This window comes from Lissotriton vulgaris, chromosome 11, assembly GCF_964263255.1.
Source record: "Lissotriton vulgaris chromosome 11, aLisVul1.2, whole genome shotgun sequence".
Classification (NCBI taxonomy): domain Eukaryota; kingdom Metazoa; phylum Chordata; class Amphibia; order Caudata; family Salamandridae; genus Lissotriton; species Lissotriton vulgaris.
This window is the reverse complement of record NC_141699.1, coordinates 775,392,361-775,417,447: the sequence shown is the minus strand read 5'-3', so window position 1 is coordinate 775,417,447 and position 25,087 is coordinate 775,392,361. Positions and strand designations below refer to the sequence as shown.

Here is a 25,087-nt window from a genome sequence, read left to right as displayed (position 1 = left end):
GTTGGCGTCGTTTGACGGATCTTTACGAAATTTTCCCCCAAAAAATCTTTTTTCAGATCAGTTCCGATCTCGAAAGTTTGGGAGTGATTCAGCAAGGGGTACTGAGAAAAAAGGGGGTCCCAAAACCTGTTTTCTCCATGCAGTTTCTATAGGAAACTTTAGACAATGCTACAGGTCAAACTGCTGAACGGAATTATGCCAAATTTAGCAGGGAGAAAGGTCTTGGTCCAGAAAGCACGATTTTCTTTAAATGGTGTAAAACCGTTCAGTAGTTTTTGAGAAATATCAAAATTTACAGATATCGATATTTGAGCATTCTGACTTCTGATTGGCCGAGGCATTACTAGCACGAGCTTGCGGCTCATTGGTGTGAACAGTAGAAACTAGTAAGTATTGGCAGCCATTTTGTGACTCAGTTGAAAGAAGTAGGGGGAAAAAAAGAGAACAATTGTATAAGAGGGTATAGTAGGAACACTGTGGACTTAGTTTAAGCAGTCTCTATGGTGCAGAGGCGTGGAGTTTGAATGTTGCGTAGGCCGTGGAAATCAAGTTCGCAGAACAACGGTGCGCGATATTGCGGCAAGGCTGCGTTGTCTCTGAAAATCCAGTCAGGAAACCAATGCACCGTATTGCGCAAGCAGTGTGTAGGGTGGACACACAGTAGTGTGAATGTTGCTGTGGAAATCACATCCGCAAAACAACGATGCGCGGTTACCGGAAATGTTCAGGAGGCTTGTGGAAATCATATCGGGAAAACAACAATGCGCCGTATTGTGGCCTTCCTTTAATATAATGCGCAGTGATGTTTACTTATAATGCGGTGTTCACTTTTATCATGGATAGTATCACTTTGTTCGAGGAAATTTAATATTATGTGGGAGGGCGTATTCTGTCCCTGTGCGCGGAACAAAATTAATGTTTAATTGGCTGAGGTGTTCCAACAACAAGCTTAATTTTTATTGACTGTAAACCATTGAAAGTAGAAGTGTTGTCAGCGATTCCCTCCCCCTTCGTGGAGTATCAGGGACATCTGATTGGGTAACGTGTTCCAAGCAGGACCTTCCCAAGCTTAATGTTCATTGGTTGTGAAGCATTAAAAGTAGAAGTGTTGGCAGCCATCCCCTTCCCCTCTGCAGAACACCATGGACATTTTATTGGATAAAGGGTTCCGAGTACAAGTTTGCTCCTCATTGGCTCTGTTGTCAACCATTTTGTGACGCACTTTAAAGGAGTACGGGTATCTCCCTAATGCAATGCAATCTCTCGTTTAGCCAGTAATAGCGTAATGGAAGTGTAATGGGGCAATGCTTTGGGAATGTTCTAGTCATAGCCTATTAGGGCCACTTCTGGTCAAACTGCTGAACGGAATTACGCCAAATTTGGCAGGGAGAAAGGTCTTGGTCGAGAAAGCACACTTTTCATTAAATGGTGTAAAACCGTTCAGTAGTTTTTGAGAAATATCAAAATTTCCAGATATCGATATTTGAGCATTCTGACATCTGATTGGCCGAGGCGTTACTAGCACAAGCTTGCGGCTCATTGGTGTGAACGGTAGAAACTAGTAAGTATTGGCAGCCATTTTGTGACTCAGTTGAAAGAAGTAGGGGGAAAAAAGAGAATAATTGTATAAGAGGGTATAGTAGGAACACTGTGGACTTAGTTTAAGCAGTCTGTATGGTGCAGAGGCGTGGAGTTTGAATGTTGCGTAGGCCGTGGAAAGCACGTTTGCAGAACAACGGTGCGCAGTATTGCGGCAAGGTTGCGTTGTCCCTGAAAATCCAGTCAGGAAACCAATGCACCGTATTGCGCAAGCAGTGTGTAGGGTGCACACACAGGTAGTGTGAATGTTGCCGGGGAAATCACATCTGCAAAACAACGATGCGCGGTATTCCGGCAATGTTCAGGAGGCTTGTGGAAATCCTATCGGGAAAACAACAATGCGCTGAATTGCGGCCTTCCTTTAATATAATGCGCAGTAATGTTTACTTATAATGCGGTGTTCACTTTTATCATGGATAGTGTCACTTTGTTAGAGGAAATTTAATATTATGTGGGAGGGCGTGTTCTGTCCCTGTGCGCGGAACAAAATTAATGTTTAATTGGCTGAGGTGTTCCAACAACAAGCTTAATTTTCTTTGACTGTAAACCATTGAAAGTAGAAGTGTTGTCAGCGATTCCCTCCCCCTTCGTGGAGTATCAGGGACATCTGATTGGGTAACGTGTTCCAAGCAGGACCTTCCCAAGCTTAATGTTCATTGGTTGTGAAGCATTAAAAGTAGAAGTGTTGGCAGCCATTCCCTTCCCCTCTGCGGAACACCATGGACATTTTATTGGATAAAGGGTTCCGAGTACAAGTTTGCTCCTCATTGGCTCTGTTGTCAGCCATTTTGTGACGCACTTTAAAGGAGTACGGGTATCTCCCTAATGCAATGCAATCTCTCGTTTAGCCAGCAATAGCGTAATAGAAGTGTAATGGAGCAATGCTTTGGGAATGTTCTAGTCATTTCCTAGTAGGGCCACTTCTGGTGTCAGGAGTCGGTCCAGATGTGTCAGCCTATAGAGGATTACGTATACTGATCTCCAAAACTCCCTGATCTTATCACAATTCCAGGTCATGTGGACAAAGTCAGCATGATGAGCCTTGCATTTGGTGCAGTTGTGCGGCCTAGATAGGTCAATCTAATTAAGTTTGGCAGGGGACAAATAGGCTCTCCACAAAAATTTTGAATGAATCAACTTGTGGAGACTGGTTAGAGAGACTTCCTTCATTTGGGTTCAGCAGAAGAACCAATGGGAACCTTCCATGGGATGTCCCAAGTCTCGTTCTCAGATCTCACAAATGTTGGCATCCCTGGTTGCATGCAGACCCTATACTAAATCTAGTATCTTCTGAGCAATGAAAAATTTGCCAGTTTGGGAATAACTCACCACAAGTGTCTAGTGAATATTTGACCAGAGTGTGTTGCACCAGTTTCTCTTCGGGGTGGGCAGCCAGGGATTATTAAGCAAGGGGAGAACTGAAGAGTATAACTTGTGGTCACCAGTAATCCGTGCGAGTTTCCTCCATGCCCAACTAGTGGTGGACCCTGTTTGGATGTCATTGGGGTCTCTAGGGAACCCTTTGGGTAGGATTGTCTTTAGTGGGGGTGGGAGTATTAGGTCTGCCTCTAACTTTAAATATGGGATTTGTGCATCTGGATGATACCACAAGTGCGCATAACTACACTGCGCTGCAAAAGAATACATCTGAAAATTTGGAACCCCAAGTCCACCCCTATTGTATGGTATTGTCAAGGTGGCCCAACTGACTCTGGCTCTCTTCCCACCCTAAACAAACCGGATAAGATGTGTATGGAGTGTGCAGCAAAAACTATTGGGTAAGGGAATGGGTATGTTTTGAAACAGATATAAGAATTTAGGGAGAACAACCATGTGTATAATCGCCACCCTCCCCGCTAGTGAGAGGGGAAGCTTAATCCAACGCTCTACCTGCTGTTCCAGGGTGTGCATGGCCGGACCATAATTAAGCAGCACCACTTCGGCAGCCTCAATATGTATTTGAATCTCCAAATATCTGATGGTGTTGGTGCACCACTTCAACAGGAATTCGCAATCCCACCTGGCTGTACTGGTCGTGAGTGGAAATATTTCCCATTTGTCCCAATTTACGCCTAGTCCCGAATATTCACCAAACCTGATAATTTCTCATATTAGCGGCTCCAGATTTTCTTGAGGATGACAGACATAAAGTATAACATCATCTACATATAGGGAGACTAAAAGAGGACCAGTCGAAACTGCCGGCCTCTATGCAGGCGCAGCTCCTGAAACTGTCTAACCAATGGGTCCATGGCAATAATAAGCAACAGCGGTTAGAGCGGACAACCCTGTCTGGTGCCCCATTATAACATAAATTGAGAGGACAAGGTCCCATTAACTCCCTGCCTGACCATGGGAGAGATGTATAGCTGAGAGACAAGCTCGATAAACCCTTTCGGCATCCCCAACGTCCTCATTACTGACAGGAAAAAGAGCCGTTCGAGGGAATTGAAGGCCTTTTCAGTATCTACTAACACAGCGGCGGCTGGGAGGCTAGGGTTCATTCTATTTATACTGGCGAAGAGGGTGCGGAGATTGAGGGCAGTAGACCTTCCAGGCACAAAACCAGACTGCATCGGAAATATTATGCGATCTAACAATAGTGCAAGTCACATCGCTATCATTTTAGCAAGGATTTTATAATACAAGTTTAGGAGTGACAGTGGCCTGTACGATCCACATAAAAGGGGGTATTTGCCTGGTTTGTGTAGGAGAATGATCACCGCTTTGCGCAGAGTGGGAGGAAGTCCTTGCCTTTCGAGTGCCTCAATATACACTTCTATAAGGTAAGGAGCTAAGATATTCTTATAGGCCCTGTAGAAGCAGCCCGTGAACCTGTCTAAACCCGGAGCAGTCAAACTATTCATAGCTTCTAAAGCGCTGATTAGTTCTTCCAAAGAGAACGGTTCCGCCAGAAATTGCTGCATGGATTTTTCGAGTCAGACAAGTGCCACCTCCTCCAGCTAAGCATCTCAGTCAGCCCCTGCATGGGCCACATGCATAGTATATAGTTTTGTATAATAAATAAGAAACTCATTCTGGGTATCAGGAGTGCGTGCCAGAATTTCCCCGTGTGATGATCGCAAGCTTGCTATGTAGGAGGTATCCGCCGAGGGTCCCAACAGTTGGGCCAATGTACGGCCCGGCCTGTCTCCCTCCCCATGTTGGTATGCTATGCTATGGAATATTTGCCAAGGAAGTACGTTTCACGCTCTGCCGCCTCCTTGAACTCATGAAAAAGCATCAACCGCCATACGTTTTAAAAGTCTCCCAGAGGGTAGCCAAGGATTGTACTGAACCTTTCTTAATGTCAAAATGTTCTATAATATCATCATGAAGTTCCGAACAAAAAAGTTAATCTTCAAAGGCTTGGCTAGGGAATCACCGTTGCCTTACACCTCTGGCCTAGGGACCTTAAGCAAAAGTGTTACAGGGAATGATCGGAAAGGATCCTAGGGAGGTGTAGAGAGTCATTATACCAAGCACCCAGATTTGAGGTCACCAACCAGAGATCAAGGCTCATCCCTGGTATCATGCTGGGCGGAATAGTGCATAGACGCCGAATCTCGGGCCTAAAGCTATGCCACACATCGATGAGAGCAAAAGTTTCAAGGAGCTCAGCTAAGGCGCAACGCACACTGGGCTTTGTATCTGGAGATGTAGAGGTACTGTCACGCGTGGGATCTATCAAAAGATTAAAATCCCCCACCCCCATAGCAATGTAGTCTGCATCTAGTTGTAGGATTTGGGTATGCAAGGAATGAAAGAAATCAGGGTCATTCACAATTGCTGCATAAAGGCAGATTAACGCCATCCAGAGCCCCATGAGATGTCCCACTACCATGGTATATCTACCCTCTGCATCTATGCAAACCTCCAAGAGACAGAAGGGCAATCGCTTATGTATAAGGATAGCTGTTCCTTGCGCATAAGTGCTGTAATTGGCAAAATACCTGTGGGAACCCGAGGAGGATGCAAAGCTAGTTGTGGTGGACTTGGGGAAGTGCGTTTCCTGCAGGAATGCTACATCAACATGGTGCCTCAATAAGTAATTCATCACCTGTGTACCTATTTTTGCATTATTGAGGCCCCTAACATTCCAAGTAGGCAGGGTAACATTAGAGAAGTAGGACATTTGACCCCTCACTGGCATAATCTAAGGTGGAAACCAGACTGTATTCTCAGACAGCAGAGCAATAAAACAGTGACATTGAGGGACTGATGATGAGTTTAAAATTAAGCTACCCCGAATAACAAAGCCCCCACCACCCCCTACCCAACCCTGCTACCCCAACTGCAGGGAGACACCCCAATGAGCAATAGGTGCAATGCAATAGAAATTATACCCAACCCTGAGAAGCAGAGTGAAACAACATACATTCTGAGCAATACATCAATATACTGTGATACACACTTGGGGGGAGGCACCGCCCTGCCATCTACTCAACGTTACAAAGCGTTACAAAGCATAATAATCAAGTTACCAAACATTAGAATAAAACATAAATTGTCAATGGTCACTGACAGATTACAGCAAGGATGCAGACTGAAGTTACTCAGTTAAAAAAAGTTACAAATTGGCCACCAAGCCACTGTGCAGTGGAGAGGCCCCTGGAGCAGTACCAGTCTGTTCGCTTACAGGACCTTTATAAGTGTGGCAGAATTCTTGCACTTCTGTGGGCGAACCAAATATTCTGGTTCTGTCTAGCAACATCCACCTGCAAACGTGCCAGGTAGATCATTTCGTACCTGAGTCCCAATTCACACCAGTAAACATCCTTCGCCCCTTCTGAACCATGGCAATAAAGTCTGGGAATAAAGTAATTGTAGATCCTTGCCAAGTTAAGGTGCCTGCCTCTCGGACCAAGCGAAGCGCAGTGTCTCTGTCGCGGTAGTTCAGGAGGCGAGCTAAAATAGGACGCGGTGGAGTGCCAGGAATTGGTTTAGGCCCAAGCATACAGTGCACTCTCTCCACTAGGAAGATGGAAGTGAAGGATTCTCGACCGAAGAGGGCCACAAGCATGGCTTCAACAAAGGTGTGTAGTGTAGTTCCTATATTCCCAATAGGCTCTGCGTATTGGAATAATATATCCTATAGATTAGACGTAGGACTGAGGTCGACTAGGACTCTATCGAATATACTAAACTTAATAGTGAGTGCCAGCTAGCTCAGAGTTCACTAGAAACTTTCTCGAATTCACAAGAAGGGATTAGTTTCTGACAACTGCATAAACATGACAACTTTGTTTCCCAAGAATAAGAAATATATCTCTAGAGTCGCGGAAACAATAGATAAGTATTTCACTCAGTCAATTGTGCTTGCTTCGTTTCAACAGAGTTTGCAGAGAAAATAGAGAGACAGGCGTTTTCAATAAAAAGGTTTATTGAACTGTCTTCTGTCTCATGCAAGAGAAGTGAACTGCTACAATTGTTAAGCAGACTGCAAAGTATAATGCGTACAGCAAGAATAGTATTTATAAAATAATACTGTAAAAGCATTGTATGGTTTCTAAGCCATGTATAAATACATACATAAATACCATAGACTAAAATACTCAACTGGTGCTTCTAAATACGCCTACCCCAATGTACCTAACCTAAGTCTAGTACACGGAAGAAGTAAGTATTGTGTAGCATAGGTTTAGTTGTTTTTGCCAAGAATCTACCAAAGGTTTCTCTAGGTTCTAATCAGCTCCATACCTTGGTTTAGAATGAAGGAGGTCTGGTATTTCTGTCTCAGGACTCGATTTCCAACACCCCACAAGGGGAGCTTGGAAACACTGGAGCTGGATTCTCGGCGAGAGATGGGCAGCCTCTTGATCAGTGCGTCAGCTGGAGGGTCGGCTTCCTTCGGCATTTGCTGTAGCGAGCTGCATCGGGCAAGTAGATAGTCAAACTGCTCCGAACCACCGTAGTTTGCTATAGCAAGTGAAGGTATATTTATACCTTGAAGGTGTTTAGGAATGCCATTATTTGATGTAAAGTCGGGCATAATAACGTCAGGAAAGAACCCCTAGGGAATAGTTGTTATTTGCAAAGTACACAAGTTCTTGTACAAATCAATATTCAAGCAAGGGGAAGTTCCCTAACTGCTTAAGCCGATTTTCCAAGAAACGGTTGTGACATTTGGTACGAGTAGAAGTAGCCATGCCTGTATTTGGTCTGCATGGGCTATGTCTAAATAAGGGAATGATTTCTATGCCTATATAGGGTAATGCGAATTGTACCTATATAAGGGCATGAATCGGGAAAATTCACTCGTAGCTCTAAATGCCACACAACAGGTGTCCATGCGGCCCGTGTTTGTTGACTCAGCAAATCCCAAAATGCGTACATTATTGTGCCTGCTCCTGGCTTCTAAGTCCTCATTTTTTATGGCAACTGATTTTAAAATCTTCTCCAGATCTAGCCGATTGAGGGATTGAGAGCCCCATCTTCCTTCTGCAACATCTATGCGCCGTTCATGACCATCTAATCTAGCACCAATATTGTCCAGCAACTTCTCAAGGACGTCAAAGCGCCCATCTAATGCCCAGAAACCTGCCCTTAGCTCTACCATCAACGCATCTGGGCTAGCTGAATATGCCCCACTGGGACAGATTCCAGACCACCCTTTGCCATGTCAGTGCCTCCCTGTGCGCCACTGGGTTTCACAAGTTGCAAGACCCACTGTTTGGGATCTTTACGGACCACAACGCATTAAAACGCTGCCAGTGGGGCTCAGTTCGGCGGTAGAAAATGCCATCAAGAAGTGCCAGCCATACGCTGAGCTAGGTCGTGTGCTGCCCCTTGCCAAGGAAGCGCCATTGTCTCCTCGGTCTCCGCCACTCCGCTGGCTTGGGATGCGTAGTGCTGGGTGGTGATCCCCACTAGCGGAATTTCTTATACCACTGTGCCATCTGTCACTGGACTTTGCTGCACCTCTGCTCTACAACCTCGGCACGGTGCACCTTGGGCTCGGAGCTGTGTGAGGTGGCCCCACGGTCTCATCGGACCCAACATGGCGGGCAAGGGCGACCCGGACAAGACAGCGAACAAAGGAGTTCGAGGCAAGTCCCAAGTGCAACAGAATAGGATTGATCGATATGCTCAACTCCGCATATCGCTGGCACCGGGAGCCTCTGCTAAGGACATCTCCACATCGGGCTCGCCGGATGGATCCGAACCCACCCTTAGTGATGTTATGGGGGCCATCTCGGGTATCCGAGCAGAAATGCAGAAACAGCATGAGGTCCTGACCCACAAGGTGGACACACTGGCGGTGGATCTCACTCTCATCAGAGCCGATCTGGGTAAAACTAACGATCGGGTGAAATCACTGGACCTGAAAGCCTCGAGCCTCACCACCGACGTCTCGGACCTGCAAACCGAGGTCCGGACCCTACGACTCGCCTCTGACCAAGTCTTCAGGAGACTGGATGAATATGAAGGTCGTGCCAGGCGACAAAATGTCCGCATCATTGGCGTTCCGGAAGGATCGGAGGATGCATCGGCGGACCTGTTCGTTGAGGACCTGATACAGAACCATCTTACTCCCCCCGGGTTGAGCAAATTCTTCTCGGTGGAGCGAGCGCACCGGGTGCCAGGTGGCCCGCCAAAGACTGGCGCGGCACCTCGACCCATCATTGCTAGGTTCCTCAACTTCAGGGACCGGGACGCAATTCTACAGGCGTCCAGAAGGCATGGTCCGCTACAGTACCAGAACTCAGAGGTGCATTTCTACCCTGACTTTACCAGAGAGGTACAGAGACAGCGCCAGAGCTACGGCGGAGTGAAACGGCGACTGAGGGACATGGGACTCAAGTACTCGATGATGTTCCCGGCCAAGTTGCGGGTCGAGCACGACGGCCGTGCAATGTTTTTTGACTTTCCGGACAATGTTAGCGAATGGCTCGACACCCTACCACAGCGAAGCGACGACCGGGAGAACAGCGAAGGGGGCGCTGCTGGTGGCGCAGATTTGTGAGGACTGGCTCCATCAAGTCGACACTGGCGGTTGGTGGTCCTGCTATATGTGGCACCCGTCTCCTTTTTTTAGTGTAATAGCAATTGAGATCCTGTCATTTCATGGAGGGCGGCGGGGGGGTGTCCGCGGGGAATCCTTACTCCTCTTTGGGCTTTCTGTAGACTAGTTAATGGGGCGACAGGCACACTGCTGGTTGGGGGGGCTTTTTAGTCTGCTGCAGGGGTGCAGGGTGGGGGTGTTCTGGGACAAGTTCGAATGTCTCTTAGAGTGTTTTTGTTTTCTTTCTTTCGGCAATGGGTGATGTATATTGATTTACTTTCGATTCTGCAAGGGTCTCTCGGGCCGGGTGGGGGAGGGTGCCAAGATGATGGGGGGTAAGAAACTAAGAGTTATCAGTTGGAATGTCAACGGGTTGGGTGACCGAATCAAACGGGGAATTGTGCTTCAAATGCTCAAGCGTCACATGCCTGATGTGGTTTTTCTGCAGGAAACTCATTTGATTGGGAACTCATGGAAAGCGCTCAGTCGCAAGGGGTACAAGATGGTGGCACACTCGGGGTTCACTTCAGGCTCTCGGGGGGCGGGTGTTCTTGTCCGGGCTTCCCTGCCGCTGGAGATTGACGTCACTACGATAGATGATAGAGGCCGTTACGCAGCGGTGGCTGGGCGGTGGGAGGGGAGGACCCTCACCCTACATTCGGTTTACGTCCCGCCTGGTCTACAGACTAGCACGTTTCAGGACCTTGGTGGCGCCATTTTAGCTCTGCCTGATGGCTTACTTATTGTTGGGGGTGACTTCAATTCCGTCTGTTCTGGCACTCTAGACCGACAACCTTCTAGAGATCTTCGCCAATCACAACTGTGGCTGCCCTCATTTATAGACTCAATGGGCCTGGTTGATAGTTGGAGACTCTTACATCCTACGCTGCGTCACTACTCCTTCCTGTCCAGCGCGCATGGTAGCTTGTCCCGAATAGACTATATCCTAACCTTGGCAGCTCACGCTACGGCCGTGTCTGAGGCTCGTTTTCTGGCGCGCGGAGTTTCTGACCACTCACCGCTCCTGGTCTCCTTTGATTTCGATATTGCTTTGTCGGTGCGACCGGCAACGGTTAACCCCTGGTACTTTCGTAACCCAAAGACCCGTGCTCTACTAGCCAAGGCGATAGACCGATACTTCTCCGAGAACAAGGGTTCGGTCGGATCGGCCGCGACTCTGTGGGAGGCTTTCAAGACCGTCCTGAGGGGCGAGGCATTTGCTTTGATAGCGGAGGCCCGTCGGAGCAGAGACGCCGATCTCCTCTGTATTGAGGAGGAGATCTTGAACCTCGACGCCCAACTGGACCCCGACCCTAACCCAGACCTCCTCCATGCGCTTTCTCTAAAGCAACTGGAGTACCGAGATCTCGCTACGAATGCCGCCCAGACCCTGGCTAGGGAACAGCAGGGCCGTATTTATGACGTGGGAGACAAGGCTGGCAAACTGTTGGCCTGGTTGGACAGGAGGGAGCTGGCCAGTCGGGTAGTACCTGAGATCATGGGCGTGGATGGTAACCCTGTCACCGACCCCTCCGCCATCGCTGAGTCGTTTGCCGACTACTTCAAGGGTGTTTACACCTCTTCCTCTGACTGTACAGAGGCCGACGCGGCGGAACTTCTCTCGACCGTGGATCTTCCCTGCCTTACAGAGGAGGACCGCGATGACTTGGACAGGGACATCACCTCTGATGAGATTGCCCTTGCGATCCGCTCCCTGAGATCTGGCAAGGCACCGGGTCCCAATGGAATTCCGGCTGAGCTCTATAAGATACGGCCCGAAGTGGTCTCCCCGCGTCTTCGTGCTATGTTCCTGGAGGTGAGGGACGCCGGCGTTCTTCCACTTGATCAGAGGGTGGCCACTATCGTGGTCATTCCCAAGGACGGTAAACCAAGGGACGAGTGTCGTTCATATCGGCCTATTTCCCTACTGAACACCGAACCAAAGGTCCTCGCCAAATTGCTGGCCAACCGACTGGTTGGGATTATTGGCGACCTGGTGCATCCGGACCAGTCGGGCTTTATTCCGCACCGTAACACTGCCCTCAATCTGAGACGACTTCATGGCGCCCTGGCTAGGGCGCATACTCTCACGGAGCCAGCCGTGCTGGCGTCCCTAGATGCCACCATGGCGTTTGACTCCATTGAGTGGAATTATCTCTGGGCGGTGTTAGCTAAGTTTGGTTTTGGCCCGGTCTTCCTCAGCTGGGTGAAGCTCCTATATACCAGCCCAATGGCTAATGTATCTGTGAATGGTCGCCTGTCGACGACCTTTGCCCTCCACAGGGGTACCAGACAGGGCTGTCCCCTGTCGCCTCTATTATTCGCCCTGGCTCTCGAGCCCCTGGCGGCCACTCTGCGCTGCCACCCTGACCTTCATGGTATCACCTGGGCACCGGACTTTGAGGACCGCATCTCCCTCTATGCGGACGACATCCTCCTATACCTGACGTCCCCATACCAGTCACTCATCGTCGCCTGCGATGTGCTTGAACACTTTGGGAGATACTCCGGCCTGATTATCAATTGGGCCAAGTCCTCCCTGTACGTATTGAAAGGGGACACGCCGCGCCTCCCTAGAGGCTGCAACATCCAGGTGGCCACACAGGGCTTCAAGTACCTAGGGATCTACGTCTCTGGGAACCCGAAGGTTCGATACGACCAGAACTTGCTCCCTCCACTGCAACGCCTTCGACGCGACGTGGAGGGCTGGCGTAAGCTCCCGCTCTCCCTGCTTGGCCGAGCGGCCCTGTTTAAAATGATGTCCTTACCCAGATTCCTGTATGCCCTACAAAACACCCAAGACCCGGTACCGGCCCGGTACTTCCGAGAAGTTGAGAGTCTTCAGCGGGCCCTGCTCTGGGATGGCCGACCTCGGGTGGCGATCACGAAGCTTACGCTCCCGTGGTATGACGGGGGCATAGCACTGCCGGATGTTCGTAGATACTACTGGGCCTCCCAGCTTGCGGCACTCAATCACGGGTTATATGGGCCGGTAAATAGCCCTGGTTACGCTATGGACGGTGGCTCATGAGTGGAGGTAATTATTACCGCGCCCTTTACTCCAGATCTCTGGATCGGCGTATGTCCGGTCCCACTAAGACGGCAGTCTCTATTTGGCGTTCGATCACCAGGGTGCAGGGATGGCAGGGCAGACTGACCGGTTTCACTCCCCTCTATGAATCCGATATATTGGGCAGGCTATGGCACACCAAGGGCTTTGACAAATGGGACCTTATTGGCATCACCAGGGTGGAGGATATGATTTCCAAGGGGACTATTAAGACCTTCCCCCAGCTACAGACTGAGTACCAGCTGGGTGACTCGGAGTTCTTTCGATATGCGCAGCTGAGGCACGCCTTGCTCTCTGCTATGACCCCTGGGGAAGACACCCCGGAAAGCTCACCGCTGGAGGACAGAGTGCTGGATGGCCATATGCCAGATAGCGCAATCTCACTGTCCTATAAAAAATTAATTAATGTTCGCACTGACCTTCTCCTTGGACTGCGAGACCAGTGGGTGGCGGATGGCCTGGAGATCGATGAGGAAGACTGGCAGAGTGCAGTGTCTTCCCCTAAGGAGGTTGCCATCTCATCCCAGCTTCGTTTGGTCCAATTTAAAATCCTGCACAGGGTGTACGTTACGGGCCCCCGCCTAATACACATGGGCTACTCGCCCGATGGCCTATGTCGTCGAGGCTGTGGTGCCCTCGCCACCTTCTTGCACATCCTCTGGGAATGTCCGGCCATAGCGTCTTACTGGAGGAGGATCCACAGGGTCATGAGTGAGGTGTCGGGTGTGGGGATTGTGGCAGAAGCCCGTAGGTGCCTCCTTAATATTTGGGAGCCGACGGATCACAACACAGCCCAAACTCAGTGGGTGACCCTAGGCAATATGGTGGCCAAGAGAGACATCGCTCAAAAGTGGGGGGCCACTACGGAACCCTTGGTGGTGCAGTGGAAGGCCAACATGGATTGGTGTATGCTCCGGGAGAAGACTGTCTATGTTGCCAGGGGGAAACCCAACAAATGGAACAGGGTGTGGGGTGCCTGGAACTCATACCGGGGTGAGGTGTGTCTACCGCTTGAGCCTGCCTCGCTGGATGAGCACCTGTCGCTGTGACCTGGGACACCAACTGTATACGATACCTGAGTAATCCTGTCTTTCTCCTCCCACCTCCTACCATCCTCTATTCTTCTGTGCTTCTGATATGCTGGTCTCTTTCTCCTCCTGGCCTTACACTCCCTGATGTACTCCCCTCCCATTGCCACTTCTTAGCGCCGTTTGGCGTTTCTTCATTGTTATAAATATAAAATAAACCTGTAATTTCCTGCTGTACCTGAACTGCACTATTATGCTCTGTTTATTATGCTGCCTTGCCTCCGGGATGTCAGGCTGAATAGCTGTGTGCATTCGTGAAATAAAGGTTTTCAAAAATTAAAAAAAAAAAAAAAAAAGAAGTGCCAGCCAGTTTTTGTGGGCCACTGTGGTGCAGAGGGCCTATTTTGCGAAGGGGGGATCACCAACAGCCTGTGCCGCCAAAAGCAGAGTGGGGGTCACTCTCAATGTGGCCGCTGTATTCACTAGGCACCTGGGTACTTCACCAACTGCTGGGCCTGTCCCAAGCTATGGCGCCATGGTGTTGGTCATCCTATTGTATGCCACAGCGGGTTGATGTCACTGTACAAAGGCCGGGAGACCAGCCCCCAGGCTCACCAGTGGCCCCTGATGCTGGGGGGCCTCAGGGAGCAACACAAGAGCACTTACCCAATAGGGCAGTCATCCGATGGGTCACAGGGGGTGGGGGCATTCAGCGTATCGTGACAGCGGCCTGCCTCGGCCTCTCTTGAACCATTGGAGCTGCAATGATGCTCAGCATGCTCCCCAGTGTGTGCCCCTCATTCCAGCAGAGGCTGCTCTGATTACCAGACTCCCGCAGCTTCCATGCTCTGGCCAGGGTCCGCCTCCAAAGATGCCAACAGCGGCCGACACAGGGGCGCCCACCTCCACATCGCAGGTCTTGGGTTCTTCAAACCTCATGTGGCGCAGCCATGCCCTTCGTGATTGCGCGGCACCAGAGGCCGCCGCTGGCAAAATTGCCCAGATCTCAGGCAGCAGGCAGCACCGGAGCCTCAGACAGGCTGGAAAACACTCCGCTGCCCAGCAGTCACTCCAGTAGGTCACCAGTGACCAGGATGGCTAGCTTTAAGGGTGGAAAGGATGTTGAGTCGAATGGCGGACCTCCAGAGCTAGCTATTTTTCTAGGGGCGTGGCCGGTAGCCTGGCCACGCCCCTAGAAAAATAATAATTAGGACTTTTAGAGGGTAACATAGAAAGCAAAAAAAGAACATGAGGGACAATCATCATTTTAATGGTGTCTAATCTACGCCACCAGGATAAAAATAAGGGGCCTAATTCACAGACCTAACTTAAGACAAAATCCTAAACTTACTACCATTTTGGTATTCACAGAAGGCACTTACTCATTTTGGTATTCACAGAAGGCACTAAGGGCCATATGTATTAAGCCGTTTTGGAATAGCAAAGGCCGAAATTCGCAGAATTTCGGCCTTTGCACGTTTTGGAATGTATGAAACATTCCCAAAATAAGGAATTGCAAACTTGTGCGATTCCTTATTTTTCCATAGCATTTAGGGAATCACAAATTTGCGATTCCTTAAATGCTATGTATGTAGCAATTTTAGCTTGCGAATTTTGTTTAAAAATTCGCAAATCACCACCAACTTTCAGTTGATGGTAACTTGCGAATTCTTCCAAAAATGCACAAATTGGCATTTTTAAAGGTTGCATATGATGCACACACGCCCGTAGGGCATGTATGTGCGCCATATGCACACACATGTTCTTTTCAGGGGTGCAGCAGGGTGTCTTTGAGACACCCCTGCACCCTTGCAATAATTCTCAAATTGCGATTAGCAAATTGCAAATTCGCAATTTGAGAATTATTTTGCATTAATTCCTATGGGCCTCCTGGCCCATAGGAATGCATCCTTTATTGCGAATTCGCAAAATGCGAATTCGCAAATAAGGAAGCTTAAGAAATCGCAAATAAAAATCGATTTTGTTCATACATACCATTTTGCATTTCCTAAATAGCGATTCCTTAAAATTCCCTATTTAGGAAATGCAAAATAGTTTGATGATACATATGGCCCTAACTCATTTCGATATTCACCGAAGTTAAGAGTCCTAACTTTAGGACACCTAACTTCTGTGAATACCGAAATGAGTAAGTGCCTTCTGTAAATACCACATTGGTAGTAAATTTAGGATTTTGTCCTAAGTTAGTTCTTTGAATTGGGCCCAAGGAGACCAGGAAGATAATAATTTATGAAAAAAATAAAATTATGTCATCGTTTTATTTTTCATTTCCGGCTCTGAGGTAGTTTGTACAGGGAGGGGTGGGGCATGGGGAGGAGGAGTACTATGTGCACTCCTCAAGTGTGCATATGTTTTTGGCAAGCCGTCTCTGGCAGATCAAAACACACATGCGTACTTAGGTTTCTACAGCCTGGCTTCATTGAGCAGCCGGGCTGGAGAAACCCCCACAGACCCCCTGGTCTGAGCAGGCCATCTTTCTTGTCTGCTCAGACCAATCCCGCACTGTTCTCACATGAGATCAGCGTGGGGATTGCAGGGAATTCGTGACCTGGCCCGAGTGATTTCTGGAACCAGAAAGAAGGAGGTCGAGCTCAACGCGGGAGGCAAGCTGCAGCTACAGGTACGTTTTTCTTTTATTTCCTATAACCCCCACGTGTTTCCCCTCCTGCGTTCCTGTGCACCCGCCCCCCCCCCCCACTTCTTTATTGTGGCGTCCACCACTGATAAAGAAGTAATTCCTGAGGTTCCGATTCAAATTAACAACTATGTGGTAAGTGGAATGTGCCTGGTTGGGCACTGCTAGATTATCTGTCGTCTCTGCAGAATGGGGCAGATAGTAGTTAGCATGTTGTTGTGCTATGTCCACTACATAATAGGCCATTTATGCAACTGTATGCCCCCTTCAGATTAGGAGTGGGGCAGTAGGAATTCTGACAGAACACTCAGAAACTGGGTCTAGGTGTCCTTCCTTCATGCTTTTCTTCCTGGATATTTAATCAATTAATGAACTAAATGATGGTGACATTTCTGGGTAGGAAACCAGACGAAAACGGGGAATCACATAAGCAATCTGGTGCAGTAACACATAATTCCACGGTAATTCATATTGCTAAGGGGCCAATCAGGGTTCAACTCAGAATACCATTTTATTCTGCGTCACAGAATTTGAGATGCCCACTGGATCAGTTATTTCATGTGTGGGAATACTGAAGCTAGCCTAGGTGTAATATGTTCCTAACAGTAAAGGTCCCCAATTTTTAAAGCAATAGGAATGTCAACCTGACAATATATCCCATTTAGCTAAATGCCCCCCAAAATCGTTATTCAAACAAGAATTTGACTGCTAGCATATCACGGAAGAATGCCTCCCCTCGTTGTGTAGAGACCAAGCTCCTTCATCCGAAATGCAGCACACCTAGGACAGAATCATTAGGATCAGCCATCTAACTGAAAGACCTCTGGGTTGGCTGCTTGGAACCGAAACACCAGTACTGTTAAATTTTTGCTTTGGACAGTATGTTGGTCACTCCGCTCGCTACCACTACCTGTCAGCAGAGGTCTATCAGTGTTCTTAAGTATTAGTATGACCACATGCTGATCTCGCTTCAAAGCACATAAACAAATAAACACAGTGCAATAAACTAAAATGCAAGGCCTACTATTACTGACAACCTCAACTCTGCCATGCAAATTTAAAATTCCTCACGGTGTACATGTACTCGCATTGTGCCAGGGGTGGCTCTATGCTCATGGCGGCCTTGGGCAGGGAGCGTAGGTAGGGGGCCCTGGAAGAGGGGGTCCGGGCAGGGCGGAGCCCGGAGGCAAGTGAAGAGTGGGGGGGGGGGGAATAGGGTGTTTGGAAGTGGAACAGAGCCGGAGGCCGCCAAATCCCTGCCAGGGGCTGCCACGCAAATATGTATCCATCCTCAGAGGATTATTATATTAAGGATATATATTGGCGTGGTGGCCCCTAGGGTTTGGTGGCCCTGTGCAGGTGCACAGCTTGCCAGAAACCGGTCCCCGGTAGCTTGTCTCCTTTCTGGTAAAGAATTGGCTTGGTAGTTTAGTCTGCCCTGTTCCCATGATGCACTGGGCCAGGGACAGACTGATTTGCATATAGCCAGGTTCTGAGCTGGGATGGGGCAGTGAGATAAATAACGGTGATGGATCAAGCCCTGATCTTTGGACTGGGTAAGAGTGGTCTGCTCAATTCAGACACTCTGTTCATCACCACCCCCTTTTGTAAATCGGCCCTGGGCAGGGAGCGTAGGTAGGGGGCCCCGGAAGAGGGGGTCCGGGCAGGGCGGAGCCCGGAGGCCAGGGAAGAGTGGGGGGGGGGGGAATAGGGTGTTTGGAAGTGGAACAGAGCCGGAGGCCGCCAAATCCCTGCCAGGGGCTGCCACGCAAATATGTATCCATCCTCAGAGGATTATTATATTAAGGATATATATTGGCGTGGTGGCCCCTAGGGTTTGGTGGCCCTGTGCAGGTGCACAGCTTGCACATGCCCCGTTCCGCCCCTGATTGTGCAGACAGTGCGTACTCAAGGAGAGGGTGGTCAGTCTGACTAGGTTAAGGCATGCCCTTGCTGGAGCACCTAAATATGTCCCCCCTTCTATCCCTGGGTCCCTATTGCCTAGTCTAGAAGGATGAAATAATGAGTGGATAAGATAGAAGAGGTAACTGAAGTATGTAGATGGTCAAAATGTGCCTCCTATTTTCTAATACTGAAGCAGCCAACATGGAACTGGAATATTTTGCTGCAGTGTTGTATTTAGATGAGTTAATGCCATACATACATTACAGCAGGGACATCATTTAGAGCTGGATGAGAGACGCTAGTGTTTGGCGATTTAATGTGTAACCATATATAAGAATATCATCAAAGTTATCGAACACCCTAGTTTCAGGAGAGGTGCATCAGCTAACACGGAGGGCCAAAACGTCCTTAAACACAAACATGGATTAACTACTCCATGACTACTTTTAATGTACACATTAAACTAAACATGACCAGTACACACCTAATTTACACATTTTCAGCTCCATCAGATTTTCTCTCCCCATCTGATAATGATAAAGCTACTTTGATAATTTTAATATAAGCGATCGCTGGGCTCGAATGCATAAAAAAGAGCAAAATGGTTGTCCAAAAATGCCACTCTTCCAAGGTTCTGGAAAAATACATGTTAAAAAGAGCAAATAATTGCAATACACTGGTATGGAGTTGATGGGCGATACTTTGTTATTTATCTTACTTTGCCATGCTCAGCTTGGCCGTCATTAACCATTTTGCTCATTTTCTTGAGCCAAAAAAATATGTGCTCACAAAATGTAAGAACACACAAGAGGCAGTTAAATAGGGAAATACGATTTCTTGGCAAACAACTTGGTGGCAGAGAGGAAGTGAGAAAAATAAGAAGCCCTAGGAAACAATATAATAAATCCATCTGTCCAACAAACTTAGAAAACACGGATTGCTCTGTTTAATATTTGACTCGAGAACTAATCACACAAAATGTTGGCATATGTAATGAGACTTTAGCCATAAGGGTGAGAGTTTCAATGGTGCCGCTCCAGAAGAATGAGAGGGAAGTGTCACATTACTTTATGTTGATGACCACTCAGGTTTTCTTATGGACACAAGAAACATAAGTTAGTGTGCTGTCGCATAGTTATCATTCATGATACAGTAGAAAAATGCATTAATCTTTGTAAAATCAATGGCGTTTCGGGCCCAAATGGTCTCCCAGTCTCATCTACCAACTGGCCACAATGGATTTATCCCCTGTTTTCCCACTATTTTCAGGTTCATAACCCCCAAGACAAATGGAGAGGGTGCAGTCCTCTTTCCTATTGACAAAAAGGTATTCATTTTCCTGCCTTGATAAAGCGTTTTGACAATGTTATCTATAGACTCAACAATGCTCACTTATTGACATGCACGTTTTATATTCCATAGGAACTCAAGAAAACCATGAATAAAATTCGTGACCGGTCAAGCCGTGTTTCAGTCTGCCCCCTGAGGACGAAAAGCCACTGGGAAATCGTTCGAGGAATTGTTCAGATTGGAAGAGGTAAGTGCTTTACCAACTCAAACAAAGTCTCAAAAAACAAGCCAAAAATGAATCCTAAAACTTTCACATTGCTCAAGACATTAAATCCTTTACTTTAGATATTGTCGTTTGCTCTGGCAGGAATCAGGAGAGACGCCAGACCAAAAGCAAAAATACAAATACACAGCAACGAAGGACTGCAGGAATATAACCTTGAATCTTCATACCTGTAATTGGAGCCACTTCAAAATGATAGTTCAAGAACAATATTATAGCTTGGGACTATTGTCCTAGAATGCACACCACACTATGGGGAGGATTACGAGTCTGGCTGTCCATGGACCGCCAGACTTGTGGGATCATGGCTGTCTCCCGACCGCCCGATTATGATTCAGGTGGTCGGGCCGCAACAGCCTTGCCGCAGTTGCCAGGTAACCGCAGTTCCCAGGCGGTGTTGCAGCGGTCAGGATGCTGCAAAATGCTTGGCGGGACCACTGCGGTCTCGCCAAGCATATTACAAGTTTCCTCTTTGCCAGCGGTGTCATTGAGGTTTCTCCTTCAGGAACACCATGGCGAAGAGGAAACTGTGCCTCCTCCACATGTGAATGCACACAGGGGGCACAACATTTGCCCCTTGTGTGTATGCACACCAGTTCCTGACATGCCTGGACTTTTCAGTCCATGCCATGCAGAAACAGTTTTTGGTGTTCCCATTGCGGTGCCCATTTTCAGGGCACCACCATGTGAACTATAAAAAAAAAGTCAGCCAGACAGGAGGAAACTCCCAATCTGACAGTGGTCAGACCATGGATTTGGCAGTGCAGGGACAGGGAGGATCCAGCGCCGCACCACCAATGTCGGCATCAGGCCCTTAGTGTTCTCTGTCATTCCTACAGAAGTGTTCTCCAGACCAGAGTAATGTGGCACTATGTGCCCTCCTTGGCTTGATGTGGTCTCCAACTGCACATGCTCCTTAGGAGGGGTTCCCCACCTCTGAAACCTTCATATACATCCCCACTAGAAGAGCACTCTGCTGGTGAGGTTTATAGAGAGTTCCTGGTGCCCTCTATTCCTCATCCCAAGAGGCACCCTGAGTGGGGCATTACAAGCCCTTTACTTCACAGTTGCAGACATTTAGCAATTCCCTCCTGGACCTTTTGCCAACTAAACTGCATTCTAAGGGGGAAACGTCCTTTAGGACAAAGCCGGAATCAGCTGAGCCGTCAATGGAACAAACACGTCTTAAGGGGGGCGCAGTTGTGGGATGGTGTTGGATTTAATGTCCAACACCTTCCCTAGTGTTGCGCAGACTGGAGTTGGAATAGTAAATGAAACTATTCCAAACTCCAGTGCCCCCCTATGGTAAGGCAAGCCTTTATAACGACTTACGTGCTGAACGAATGCGTGCTAAACACACGTTCATTCTAATGACGGCGTTCAGAAGGCATGCATGCAAAATGCATGCAGTATACTGTCATAAATTCGTATTGTGGAGCAGACTAACATCCATAGACATTTGTTTATCTCAATAAGAACATGCCGCCTTCAGAAGAGGGAGAGTCTTCCTTCCATGGTGGGGTACTTGGAACCCTTGGTAACGAAGTGGCCAAACAACATCTGCAGTGCTCTCTGCAATACTATGTAGAGTGAGGCCAAAAACAGGTGCAAACACTTGATGAGGTCCCATGACAATTTCTATGATCCGACCCCATTGTCCTACTAGCTTCTGTTTCCTTGGAATTATTTGGATTTGAGTCCTAACCAAAACTTGCACATTTCAGTGGTTTTGCAGTTTTAATTGGCCACCATAACTTTTTCCAGTGAATTTCTAGGGCTTTTTTTGAACATATGTCTATATATATATATATATATATATATATATATATATATATATATATATATATATATCAAGCGCTCAACACTTCGAACCAGTTTCCGAAGGAGACGACACAGCGTAGTGAAAGAACCTTCTTTATTTCATAAGTCGCTTACGACGCGTTTCGCCTGACCCGGCAGGCTTGGTCACGATAGGGTTTGTGTCAACACATACATTCATTTAAAGTGCTCAATACTGACGTGATGCATCACGTGACAAACAAATTCATAGAACTAGAAAAGTTATTTACACAGGTTCTCATCGTGCACAGCATTCGAGTAAAGAATTACTTGTCAATGTCATTTAGATAAATGTGTCAAAATGCAATATACATAATTAAAGCCTCTAATCAAAGTGGTAAAAAACAGTGAAAGAATGAATAAGAAACAATAAATATTTCTTTCATATATACTCATTCCTCTACCCCAATTCGGGACATTCACACAGTTTCTGGTAAAGCCAATTCAGCCCAAGTGGGCTTATTTTGATTCACCAGAACCACCTCAGTTTGGCAATTTATAAGCAGTAATCAGCCTCTAAATTCAATATTATTTAACTAATACTCTCATTGTGCATAGATGATTAGCTAATAATTTTTCCAAAAATAAAGCCCCAGTGGGCAAACCCAATCTGTTCTACTTATTGACTGTAAGAGCACTTATTTAAAAACAATCCATTACTACTTTTCTCCTAGAGAAAATGAACTTTGTTATGCAGGAAGTCGAGTAAACCACAAAAAATTAATTTTAAGGTCATAAAGTAAATCATAGGTGAGTGTATAGATCTTCTTCAATGTTCAATCCATACGGGCTTTTTGTATTCAGTTCAACTATGTACCATGACTCCAGTTTGCGCAGTTTTTTCACCCTATCCCCCCCTCTTTCATTCAAGGGCACGGAATCAATCACATAGTAGGATAGACTGTTCACATTCTTGTCATGGAATTTTTCGAAGTGTCGGGCGACTGGGTATGACCTGTCAGCATTTTTTATCGCCCTCAAATGTTGTAGTATCCGCTGGTGAACGGGTTTAATTGTACTACCAACATACTGTAGATTACATCCACAGCTCAAAACATAAATCGAAAATTCCGTTTTACAGTCAAATTGTCCTTTGATTTTTTTCATTCTATTTGAGAGGCCTGGTTTGTATGTACTGGTATTTCTCCCATGTTCACAAGCCTTACATTTCTTGCACTTAAGGAACCCATCCTTTCTGGCCAACCAATCACTCCTATTTGTTTTCTTCTTTTTTACCTTAGTCAGTGTGGTCTTGACTAGTAACTGCTTAAAGGATCTTGCCTTTCTAAAAGTAATCAGAGGTCTAGTGGTTAAAGCAGGACCAATAATTGGATCATTTTTAATGACATGCCAATGCCTGCTTAGTATTTTCCTCACAGAGCCATGCAATTTGTTGTAGTTCGTGATTATCCTGCAATCGTTCCCTTCCTGTTTTTTAATCCTCTTATCTTTGAAAAGAACTTCCTCTCTTGTCTTCTGTCTGACTTTATTAAAAGATGTCTCCAAACAGTTGTCACTGTATCCTCTTTGCTTGAAGCGCTGTTGTAAATCTTTTAAGGCATTCTCTCTGTCTTGTGGATCACTACAATTCCTCAACACCCTAAGACCCTCCCCATAAGGAATACTGTTCACCAAACATGTGGGATGGAAGCTACTGGCATGTAGCACAGTGTTTCCAGAGGTCTCCTTCCTGTATATTTTGGTTTGTATTCTACCATCTTTTACATAAACAGTAAGATCTAAGAAGTTGACAGATTCAGTACTAGCGGTACTAGTGAACTTGAGATTCAAGCTGTTCTGCTGTATTTTTGCCAGAAAGAGGTTAAGGTCTAACATAGAGCCTTTCCAGACAACAAATAAGTCATCAATGAAACGACTCCAATGGAGGATGTTATTCTCACATTCGCTTTGGTACTGCTTCCGGATCACCTGCTCCTCCCACCAGCCCATATGCAAATTCGTATAGCTGGGGGCGAAGCAGGTGCCCATCGCAGTACCACAGGTTTGATGGAACAATTCATTATTAAAAATGAAAAAATTATTTTTCAAACAGGTTGAAACCATAGACAACAACATTTGCGTATGGGCCCACAATTTGATTGGTCTTGTTCCTAAAAAGTGTCTGATGGCATTCAAACCATCACTGTGTTTAATGCTTGTATACAGTGTGGTAACGTCAATTGTTACCAAAATCAAATCATCCTCCCAAGGTATGTCATAGATGGATTTTAGAAAATCCCCTGTATCAAGAATGTATGAAGGTAATTGCGATGCCAGGGGATTGAGAAAAGAATCAATAAATTTAGAGGTATTCTCCAACCCACTACCAATGGCGGAAATAATTGGCCTACTAGGGGGGTTAAATACATCCTTATGCACCTTCGGGAGCAAATAAAACACTGGGGTGACTGGATTAGATATCTTCAAAAATTTCAATTCATCATGGGTGATCAAAGCTTGGCTATACCAGTTTTCTAGATCTAAGTTATACTGTGCATGGCTATTAAACATAATTTCTTGTTTAATCCTCACATAGCAAGCTCTGTTATTCAGTGGTTTATAGGCTTCAGATATATATTTCTGCCTATCCCAGAGAACTACGTTCCCACCCTTATCCGCATTTCGAACAATACAACTCTCATTCTGCTTGATTTTTTCAATAAGGGTTGCCTGGGCTTTTTCTTGCTTGCTGAATTTTTTATTGCACACACTGGTACACTTTTCCAAGTTCTTTAAACCATTCACCACTAAGTCATTGAAAATGTCAATGTTGTCACGTGCAGTGTAAGGAGTGAAACGCGACCTCGGACGGAAACCAGTCGGGTCGCTGGCATTGATGGTTAGTCCTTCGGCTCTTGCCACTTCATCTGCGTGGCTCATAAGTTCCAAAGGTTCTGATGGTTCCTGTTCCTCAAAATTTACATCATTACCATCTATTCCAAAAGAGGGATGAAAGTCTAACATGAGGTCCATATCCTGTACATTCAATTCTCCAGATGTACTCCCACTATTACTGGGGTTCAAAACTCCACTCCTCGAGCTCGGGTTCATAGTGAAATGTTTTTTTAGTTTCAAAAGCCTAGCAAACTTGAAGATGTCGATACGAGTTTGGACATAATTAAACTCAGCTTCTGGGCAAAATGACAGGCCCAAGTCGAGTGTCTGCTCCTCTTCGGTAGAAAGTTCCAAATCTGTCAAGTTAATTATTGATGGTTGTTGTTGGCTTATAGTTGGGACAATGAGCGGTGACAGTTGCGCATTTAGTCTTTGTTTTGCACCTTGGCGCCTTTTACGCCTTTGCCTTTGCCTTTTGCCCTTGGAGGTTTGGCGTAGTTTACCTTGGTTCTTGGGCGGAGATTGAAGCGCCGGTCCTCCTGAAAAAAAGTGAATTCATCTATCACAGTGGGAATTC

At 46.9% G+C, this 25,087-nt stretch overlaps 1 protein-coding gene across 1 annotated transcript in view; it reads left to right on the top strand.

The window, feature by feature from the left end:
- LOC147683486 (guanylate cyclase soluble subunit beta-2-like) overlaps positions 1-25,087 on the top strand; it is a 350,021-nt gene that overhangs the window by 154,606 nt on the left and 170,328 nt on the right. Inside the window, exon 5 of the mRNA XM_086944858.1 lies at positions 19,686-19,800. Within this exon, the coding sequence (XP_086800984.1) occupies positions 19,686-19,800 (115 nt within the window). The remainder of the gene's footprint in view (positions 1-19,685; positions 19,801-25,087) is intronic.